The 10,769-nt window shown below is 32.0% G+C and overlaps 1 protein-coding gene across 3 annotated transcripts; it reads right to left on the bottom strand.

The window, feature by feature from the left end:
* Positions 1-283: 283 nt before the first annotated feature.
* LOC124360770 (testicular acid phosphatase homolog) lies at positions 284-10,281 on the bottom strand. Of its 3 annotated transcripts, none has more exons than XM_046814649.1 (7): positions 9,980-10,281; positions 9,744-9,848; positions 8,169-8,408; positions 7,733-7,945; positions 4,352-4,478; positions 1,887-2,113; positions 284-465 (listed from the first exon to the last, which is right to left on the bottom strand). In XM_046814649.1, exons 1-7 carry the CDS (start codon positions 10,160-10,162, stop codon positions 307-309), a joined length of 1,254 nt encoding a protein of 417 aa, XP_046670605.1. In that variant the 5' UTR covers positions 10,163-10,281; the 3' UTR covers positions 284-306. The 3 variants fall into 3 exon arrangements, with proteins under 3 accessions (XP_046670605.1, XP_046670607.1, XP_046670606.1); XM_046814651.1 differs by having other exon boundaries at positions 9,740-9,848; positions 9,980-10,122; XM_046814650.1 differs by having other exon boundaries at positions 8,169-8,415; positions 9,980-10,122.
* Between the last annotated feature and the right edge of the window lie 488 nt (positions 10,282-10,769).

The following is a 10,769-nucleotide window of genomic DNA, read 5'->3' as shown; positions in this document are numbered from 1 at the left end:
ACACAAGAAATGAGTGATCTGCAATATGATCTTTTCCTCAGGTAACCTAACACTGTGTCTGTACTTTTCAATCCTTCCATTATCAAAACAAACTTTAAACATATCATCAAAATTTATTAAATTTAAAAAAATTAGTAGTTTGTATTTTAAAGTCGTTGCTAACCTTTGCATATGTTGAAATAACAAACAAACCATCATGATTTTAGCGTTTTACTTTTGGAACGATATATGCAAATAATCTTTGTATCACGATTAAAATTAATGGGAATGAATTAAAAACCAATTCGAGAATTTTATCCTTCATTTTTAATCTTCAATAATCTGGCACTCCTTTTTCCAATCTGTGATGTTGTAGTATTTCTCTGTGAGGTTCAACAGACGACGAAGATCACATGGAGAGTTACAACCTGGGATTTCGACGTGTGAAGGCTCCATGTCCGAAGACGTTCCATCAATGTGCAGCACCTACGACGTGAACATTGTTACACAATTTCATCTTCCGCAATGTACAGCACATGCAACATGAACATTGTTATACAATTTCAAATTCCACAATGTACAGCACCTGCAGAATGAATATGTTTATACAGTTTCTCTTCCACAATGTACAGCACCTGCAGCGTGAACATTGTTATACAATGCCATCTTCCACAATACACAGTTACACAATATCGCCTTCCATTTATACATAAAAACAGCGATATTGTTACATAATTTCACTTTTTATCTCTTTACAGCTTCTACATTGAGGATAGATTCACATTCTATCTGTGTGTAGCACCTCCAGAGATGCATATTCATATCAATACCGCTAAACAGAATAAAATATTTTAGCTATAATAATTAAGTCGCAACTGTAAAATTTTGTTTTATATTTTAATATATACAATTCTCTCTACGTGAAAACAAATCTTAGCTAAAAAAAGTATGCGTCTATCTGTGAACTGATAAATAATATAATAACTGAAAGCAGAACGGTGTTGTACAGTAGTTGGTTGTTGAAGATTTAGTTTGTGGCTCTTATGTTATGTTTTTTAAAGGCCTTAAAATTCCAAACCTACCTAATTAAATAAGTCCTATTTCACTGTCAATTAGCTTTCGGCTGGTTAAACAAGGTGCAAACTGTGTATTGTAGGGTTATTTTTACATTTAAAATACTTTTTAGTTACAGCACATTAAGAAACTACATCTGAATATTTAAATTATTATTTTTATAGCTCTACGAGGAATAATATGATTTTAACATTAATTTGGGCTTTCTTCAAATCAGGCCTACAGAGAACCAGTTGTAGATGAGGATGCATCATTTTGCAGTATGTGTACGATATATGATAGAAGGATATTGTAAGAAAATATTAAACATGTTTAATTCTTATCTCGTTAAAATGTGTCATGTTCATAAGTACCAAATATATACCTTTTTGGAAAAAACTAATAATTTTGTCTATTCTACAGTCTTACAGTAAGTATGTAAGTAAGTGTTCAAGGCTATTTTACTCTGAAAAATATTAATACATACAGAAGCCGATCGGAATACGTCAACGAACTATAAAGTGATGACATAATATGCTATGAATTGAGCAAGAAAGAATCGAGTTCCAACCACCGGTGTTTTCCAACAAATGCCTAATTAACAGATGCTGGTTGTTGGTGAGTCACCAGCAGTTGTATACAAAATGGGGAGAAGTGGTTAAGAAATTTGAACACATATATGTTTCCCCCCGTATCAGTTGCTTTGGAAAACATCCAGTTTCCTTAAATTATTAGGGCTTAAACCCCAAGTCAGTTTCTATTACAAGGCGAGAAAGTCAAAACCAAAATTATCATTCATTAAGGTTGGGATTCCTTCATTGCTAATGAAAAATGCCAGTATTTCTAGTTCTCACCTGCACGTAGAAAAGATCCGTTTGGAGGTCTTTGTGGAGTTCAAAGATTAATGCAGACCCAGTTCTAGTGCTCAGGAGCCCGGACTGACCATCCGCCAGTCCCAGGATACCTTGGAAGCCCAAGAGGGTGAAATCGTGCCCGCAATAGTAAAACATCTTTCTGTCTGGAATAAGAGTGCCCTCAACCTTTGACCTCATCAGATCCACCAATTCCTTGAAGAATAAACCTGAAAGTCGTACACAAAAGATAATACTATTTATAGCATCGTCGAATTACTAAAATCGATTCTAAAACCAGAATATCAATTTAACCAAAACCACCCACTGTATAAGTTACTCCACGTGTAAAATTAATAAAATAAATCCTCATCGGAAGACATTCTTTTTCTCAGACTACTGCTAAAGCTTTTATTTTATAGTATGCAATTTATTTAACAAATATTAAAAAAATTACATTACCCAAATTACATATACATGATAGTTACATATATATTATTCTTTTATTCTTGTCTAGTAACTATTTACTCTATTTAATATTTCCATAAGTTAGTCACCTGAATCCGATATTACAGCAAATTAATTAATGTACAGACTATCAAATCCATATTAGTATACAGGCAGTCCGAACACATGCGTTAAAAGAAACGTTTTCATAAATTATGTATCACCTGTTCTGACACACACGGATTTTAAATAAATGTGCATCTTTTAAAATTTACTTTTTTATAATTATCTATTGACAAGACGCAAACAAATCTGCCGCTCAGATGCAACTGACAGTTTAAAAAAATCTAAAACCTGAAAATCAATACAACAATTTCCAAGTGGTGCGAAATGCGATATATTTAAACATACCGAACAAATTAGTAGAGAATGTCTTATTTTACCAGGCAAAATTATAGCTAACTTGAAGGTGACTTCCGAAGCACCATCAATGGCCGGGCAGGCGCTATTTGCAAGGACAAGATCGCTCAGCGGTCACCCATCCAAGCAGTAGCCACGCTCAATATTGTTTGATTCGGTTATCTTGCGATATAAGCAAATTTTACTAGGTAGGTACTATAGCTAAATTACTTATGATTGTCTATATGTAGGTTGAATATATACATTCTGTATATATTCAGTAGCCTATATCATTTGATTTAAATGTTCACAACGCCATGACGTAACGTCTTATCTTCTGCATCACATGTTATAGTTTTCTCTGTGTGTCGAACACAGTATATTGTTTACGTTTACGTGTCACAGTTCCTTGGTCTCAAGTAAACGTTTAAATCTTTCATCCTCATTTTTCAGTTTCTTACTATGACTTTGCTACGTTCATCGTTTTGGTTTTGGTGTTATGTTTTTGACGTGACAACGTCTTAAATTAGGTTGCGGCTCGGAGTCACTCATGAAAAAGTGTAACGCCCGGTAACGTTACGATGCCCGTCCAGTGGGTCCGCCGCACGGGATCCGCACGGGATAAAGCAGATAACTGTGGGTCCGCCGCACGGGATAAAGCAGATAACTATGTTTATTCGTGAAAATGTGGAGTGCTTAGATTCGTCATTTACAACAACTACAACAATAAAGGTAAATAATTGTACACTGATATTTCATTATCGTAAACTATGATTGATTGATTAATTGTTAGATTGACACAAAAGTTGAGAAACTGAGTTTATAGGTTATGTCATACTATTGACAAATGTTGATAGTGTTAAGTAAATTATTAGTTTAAATCACTCTGCAATCAATCGTAATTCAGTCGATTGAGAAGAAACAGCGCGTATTGCTAGTCAAACATTTAAAATAACAAATTATAACCTCTAACCTGTCATAACAGTGCGACCAAACAAACGAACTAAACCGACCAATCACCACGCGCGGAGTTAGAATTTAACTGTGTTTAGCAAGAATTTCAAATTCCAATTTTAGTAAATGTTTTATTCAACTTTACCATTTACAATAACAAATTTTAATTAATTTCAAATTATGTACAATGTTTTAGTAAACAAAATATATTTCTATAGTTAAAATTTGTGCAATTCTTATTTTCATTCAATTCCTTGTTCCTATTGTGCAATTTAATAATATTCATATCAATAAATATTCTACCGAGAAAAAGACGTTGTCACGTAAAATCTTCGCCCGTAAAACCGACTTTACAGGCAACCATAATTTTTTTTTGGTTTACCATGTCTTGCAAGCTTAACCTTGGTTTTGGTTTTGCTACACGAAGAAGAATACAAGTTCTCGAGGAGTTGTGTTTTGGTTTTTGTTATAAATTAAAACGGAAATTTTCCGAAATCCCTATGAGCTTAAGAACGAATGAATTTTAATTTTTATCTTGCAGTTCTGATTCTTGAGGCTGTTTCTGAGGATTTTTTACAAAAATTTTGTTTGAAGTCCAGAATGATTTAATTAAAAAAAAAATTAAGATAGAACGTTAAGAAGGTTAAGAACGTTTTTTATGTGGTTACCTTCCAAATACCTGATCTGCGTGTCTGACCCTATGGCTGCTACCCGCAAAAGTTTCTCAGCCAAGAAGGTAAGGGGTTGTGGGTAGAATTTTTCGGCCCAAGATGGTAGAGAAAGTCCCTCCTCAACCTGTTGGGACATACAAAAGTTATATTTTCAAGTAAATTTTAAATTTTACTTTATAACCTGCGACGAATAAAATACTGTATGTATTTAATGAAGAAAATTTTTGTTTTATATAAAATTATTAGGTCATACTTTGTTGACCTGAAAGTAAAAAAGTAAAAGTGTTTTTATTTTTTTAACTTTAATTTTTTATGGGTAGGGCGGGATTGTATACAATCGTAATATCTTTTTTGTTATAAATGTGTACTACAAATTATCCTATATTTATAACGTCTGAAATTTTATTTGTTTGTAAAAATTATTTTATTTCAGTTAGAAATTATTAACCAAAAAATACTATAGTGTATCGCACACATTAATTTGAATAATGAATATTCCTCACATAAAATATTTTTGAATTTATAAAATCGTAATAGTCTTATGCGTTTAGTATTCGTATCATCTAAATGTGACGAAACCAATCCGTCTGTAGAATTTCTATTTTTGTAAACCCTATATAATTAGATGGTTGTTGCAATTAAATTATTTATAAATGCGATTCGTATTTTTCCTTTAACAACACCTGTTCACATGTCTCTTCACACAGTTATTTTTTAGGTTTTTTAGTTCAAAGAATAATAGGAATTTATATACTATATATGCTACTAATTTTTAGGCACTTTCGTTAAAAATACTTTGAAAATAATTTTGTATTTAATCCTCATTTTTACTTTCACTCTTCTAACGTGATGACATTTATAGAAATCAACAGAAAATAAATGAAATAAGTTTTTTTAATAATGGTGCTCTAACATGGAACCACGCTTTACAACCAAAGCAGTTATTATTTTCTTAAAATACAATTATTTTCAACAAAGTATTATTTTATATTATATAAAAGAATAAAAATATTTGTGCACTTATAATTGTTTTGCATCCCTAGCGGAATTTGAGTTAATCTATAGAAAAATCAAGAGTCCATAATTTTAAAACTCATTAACAGATATTACTAAATATTAATGAAAACACTACTTTTTTTCCAAATTGTTTATTTTTTGGATAAGGCCTTTTGAAAGTAAAGGTTTCATCTTCAGGCAACTACACAATTAAATATTTACACATTGTTTGTTAAAATTAATATTAAAATAACATAAAATTTGTATGAGCTATTTTGAAACTACAGCCAAATCTAAAACGACTATTTCCCAAGAAAATGGATACGATTAGTCGATGATATTTTTGCAATATTTAATAAAAATGAAAACATACACGATTTTATCACAACACTAAATTCGTTTTATCCTACTATTAAATTTACATATGAAGTTGAACAAAACAATAGTATCCCATTTTTAGACGTATTAGTTATTAGAAATGAAACAACGTTTGAATTTGATATCTACAGGAAACCAACTCATACAGATAGGTTCATCATCAATGAATCTAACCATCCATCTGCACAAAAAAGAGCAAAATTTAATTCAATGATTTACAGACTGTTAAATACACCACTTTCAATAGAAAACTACAAGAAGGAACACTAAATTACATCAAATTTATTGCTATGTTCAATGGTTACACTACACTCATTGAGAATATACTAAAAAAAGCTTTAAAAAGAAGAAGTGGAAAAGATAAGACAACATTAAGACCACCTCAAGACACAAAACATGAATTTATTTGCACAACATACAGTACTTTTTCAAACCAAATATACAAAACTTTTAAAAAGCATACAAATAAAACTGTCACTCACAGAACAAGCAACAAATTATCCCAAATTCTAGGAAACCCTAAGGACAAAATTTCAAATGATATTAAATCGGGAATTTATGAAATTGGATGCGATGACTGTGACAAAATTTATATTGGACAAACAAAAAGAACAAAAAAACACGATTTAAAGAGCATTTATCACACACAAAATATGGAAGAGTTGACAAATCTGCTGTAACCAAGCACTGCATTGAATCAGGACACAGAACATCGATTAAAAATCTAACATTAATAAAAGAAATAACAAAACCAATGAACTTGAATGCTTGGGAAACACTATACATAAACAGAAATAAAGAAAAACTCATGAAAAATGAAGAGGGCCCTAATGGAATCTTCTTTCTTCTCAATTTATTCAAAAATTAAACTCTAGTCAAATCTAATTTTTCATACTGACTGAAATATATCCAAAATTTTTTCCAAAATATTAATTTTAACAAACAGTGTGTAAATATTTATTTGTGGAGTTGCCTGAAGATGAAACCTTTGGTTTCGAAAGGCCTCGTCCAAGAAATAAACAATTTTGAAAAAAGTAATGTTTTTGTTAACATTTAGTAATATTTAAAGAATTTTCCAATTTCTCCAAGAGTCTACAATCATTAACAGATGTCAAAAAACTTTAAACGTCCGTAAATAGGATTTTTGTATTTCTGATTACGAAATTTAATCGAAAATTTTCCGTAGTTCTAAAAATACATTTAAAAATATTAAAATATGTTTTATGTAAATTTCGTAACCCTTGTAAATTATTTTATTATATTTGGGCCTAGGTGAGACCTACTAATAATTCTTTTTAATGTTAGAAGGAAGAAATTGGAGGCACCCTATTAATTTCACGTATTAACAAATCATTTTTAAAGTTGCAGTCCAGTACTGCATAACCAAACAATAGAATGAAATCAATTTATCACATTTAACTTTAACATGAACTTAAAAGAAAAACTAAAAATTTGCATCTATTCCCGTAAGGACCTTCGCGCTGTTTCCGATGCATTATGGATGTGTAAGGAAGGATTTAGGGCACTAATCTCAAGTCATGCCCTCTTGGAAGAAGGGAAAGCCACCTCTGAACCAGCCTCTCCAGTCAAAGCAGGCAAGGAGTGGCACACCCTTATTTCTACGCCGGTTTGACTCTTAGAGTACGAACCCTACAGTCATCTCCCGCAGTAACTAGACCTGTCGAATTACACTTGCGTCCCAGAATTTCAAAATTTGAAGTTAGTGATGTACTGATCCTGGACATCCATAAGGTTGTCTATATTTAAGTGACACATTGGTTTTGCTGTACTCTGTGTGGTTTCACAACTGGAAGGTGTAAACTAGCCAGAAGTGAACCCTCTGAGGAACTTAAAAGTTATATATTTATTGTTAGTGATTGCTACACAAAATTCCAGCTATGTAAGAAAATTAATAAAGATACGTAAAAGATTATCGAATTTAATTCTTAATTAGGTTACATGTAAGGTTACAAGGTATGTTATGACATTTCAGCAGGGGCTTACCATTGTATAGAAAGACTCCCACATTACAAAGATTGCTAACGAAATGGAAACAGTGGTATCCAGGGTCTCCAGTTGGTCCATTCTGGTGTAAGGGTTGACAAGTTTGAAGAATTCTATAATATCACTTCGATATTCTTGTTGGAATTCAGCTATTGCCTTTTCCTTTGCGACACGGAATTTGGGACACCATTTGGTTTGAGACACGTTTGCCATCTGAAAGTAATTTTAAAAACAATTAAAAATCGATAAATTTTAAATGTTACATAAGGTGATAACAGAGAATAAAATCCTTTTTTTGTCTTCAATAACAGACTTATGATGCAATTGAGACGTAATAATTATATGAAAACAAAATATAAATATATGAGTGTGTATTGTTGTAACTTTTAAGGTATACTAGTCATGTATAAATAAATCAATGGTTCTGATTACAAACCTCTTGATAATCCACACTACTGTGGAACACCGGAATGGGTTGCCAAAGCAGGGTCTTGTTCCAGACCTGGAAGTCTCTGGGAGGGAACAGCCCGGCCAGGAATAGTTGGGCGCTCTGTATGGTACGTTCGAACGCGGTGCTCTTGGCTACGAAGTCTTCACCGTAGTACAACTCATCCAAAAATCCATTGTATAAGGAACGGATCTTCAGCCCTAGTTTGTACATCTGCATGCGTCCTCTCTGAAAACTTCCGTATATCTGAAAATCTACTCTTGAACTGACAGTTGCCATATATATGACCGGAACTCGAACCCGCATCTCTCACTTGATGGGTGAGTGTGTTCCACTACACCACAGAGCCCTTACTTTTTACGATTCAATTATTTTGTATTTGGCCGTATCTGTCACATATGCGTTCACATAACCAAACTAGCATATGATCGGAAGACCAAATACCTGTAAAACGACTTTTATTTACATTAATTAAATTTGTATGAATGTCAAAAGAGCCTAATTAAATTTTTATAATTTTTCAATAAACACTGAATCACAAAAAGTACTTGTTCCGGCGGAACTCGAACCCAGATATCTCACATTCTGGGTGAGTGTTCAAGCAAGTACATTTTGTGATTCAATGTTTATTGATAAGAAATATATATATATATATATATATATATATATATATATATATATATATATATATATATATATATATTGTTACTAATTGCTTTACAATATAATATTCTACAGAAATCAAACACACATAATAATATTAAAACAGCTAGTCCATATGCCAGCAGTTTTAAAAGTTTGTACTGTTCCCAGAAAATTTAAGAATCATATTTACATCTTCACAGTAAACTCTTTGACTACTTCTGTGTTCAGAGTTAAATTTATTTATACAACTCCTACTTGAATATAATATGTAATTTACAATTTAAACCACAATAATTTATGGTTTCATTGGTGAACTTTTACTTTACAATAGGATAAGTGGCTAAAAAGAACGTGAGTGAAGGAAACAGGAACGATGGCAAATGCCCTGAAAAATCCTGTTTCCTTCACAATCCTTCCATCGACAAAAATAACCTTCAAAGAAGAATATGAGTAATGTGAATATGCTAATTGTCCTTCTTTATCGACAAACGGAGATTTCCCAATTTAAAATAAACGTAAATACAGTATCAACAGTCAAATATAATAGTATACAACGAATACCCCTGTATTACTTGTTGTAACTCAAGGAATATTGTGAATTGACTTAGACAAATACGTGAATATGTATGTATATACTCGTATGAATAGATTCATCACCATTATTATCTTGAGCGGTATCAGTCAATAGTACAACTTCTAAGATTGGTAACCCTTAATTAACAGCTATCTAATTATTGTACTATGAGCAACAGAGTAAACGTCCTTCGACCTCATATTATAATAATACTTCTGAAATGTCTAACCTTTTTCAGAGACTAACATTTAGTGTACTATAAATAGTATTGTATAATTAGAGGTATTGGGTTAGAGAGAGAGAGTTATAGCATATAAAATAAAAAATAAATAAATCGTACATACTGAGGTAAGCTCACGCGGACCATAAGGCCATATAGTGGTGTTTTCGGCACGGTATGGACTGGTTGGGAAGGTTGTGTATGGCCCTCTCTTTCCATGGCGAGAGATCTAAAAAATCATTTCAGTTTAGAGTTTTAGTTTCAATTTCAGTATATTTATATATTTTATAATTAGATTTCCTAATAATATTCACACATCTATAAAGAATATGAACTGTTGTGGCTATGTTTAAAACTTACGACAACCACTAGTTGCAGAGTCGGTGTTGCTCTTGCACCACGTATGTTGGTAACATTGATGGCGGTAGATGTGGCAACACTGTCAATGTCCCTCGGTGGAGGCACCTCATCCGATGCATAGTAAGTTATCAGCAGGGTTGCCAATGTAGGAACACAAATCAAAAGCAGATATCGCCTACACATTTCGCAATCGTTTTAATACGTTAAAAAAGTTAATATCAAACACTTATAATTACTAACCAGTAAACGTTCTGCTATGTAACTAAAACAGCGTATAAGAAAAATGGAACAGTAAGAAATAATAATAAACACGGTACAACAAAGAAGGGAGATAACACCAGCCACATGTTAAAGGTTAGAGATATTAAGACAAGAACACGTTTAACGATGAGAAAACGTTAATAATAGAATTTATTTCAAGATAAAAATTGTAGTTTGTCCCCTAGAAGCACGGTTCTCTATTCCGCCGAAATTGCACCATGGCAAGATTCTTTGAAAAAATAAAAACAACATTTTAAAAATCCGAATTGCCTGATCTTTTTAAATACAAATAACGGTTTTGCAATTTTTATTGTTTATCTTACAACTATTATTTCTAACCTAACATTTACTATTCTTATAATATGGTTACTTTAGTCAAACTTAACGTTTGAATCAACTTAAAACTTTATCGCCTGCCAGATTAGTTGTTTGTAAAAAAATTCTCCTTGTCAAGTAAAAGTACGTATAGTTGTCTAACAAGGCGTTATGTCTTATACAAAATATGTACTTTATAAATCAACATATTTCT

The sequence above is a fragment of the Homalodisca vitripennis genome, chromosome 4 (genome assembly GCF_021130785.1).
Source record: "Homalodisca vitripennis isolate AUS2020 chromosome 4, UT_GWSS_2.1, whole genome shotgun sequence".
In the NCBI taxonomy this organism is placed as follows: Eukaryota; Metazoa; Arthropoda; class Insecta; order Hemiptera; family Cicadellidae; genus Homalodisca; species Homalodisca vitripennis.
The sequence above is the reverse complement of the archived record's forward strand: the minus strand, read 5'-3'. Positions and strand labels throughout refer to the sequence as shown.

Excerpts from the sequence above, each read along its gene's own strand:
- LOC124360770 (XM_046814649.1), bottom strand. The coding sequence starts at position 10,162 with ATGTGTAGGCGATATCTGCTTTTGATTTGTGTTCCTACATTGGCAACC. Across the intron at positions 8,409-9,743 it reads GTCCGCGTGAGCTTACCTCA|AGAGGACGCATGCAGATGTA; the intron begins GTATGTACGATT and ends GGAAGTTTTCAG. Across the intron at positions 2,114-4,351 it reads GCAGATCAGGTATTTGGAAG|GTTTATTCTTCAAGGAATTG; the intron begins GTAACCACATAA and ends TACGACTTTCAG.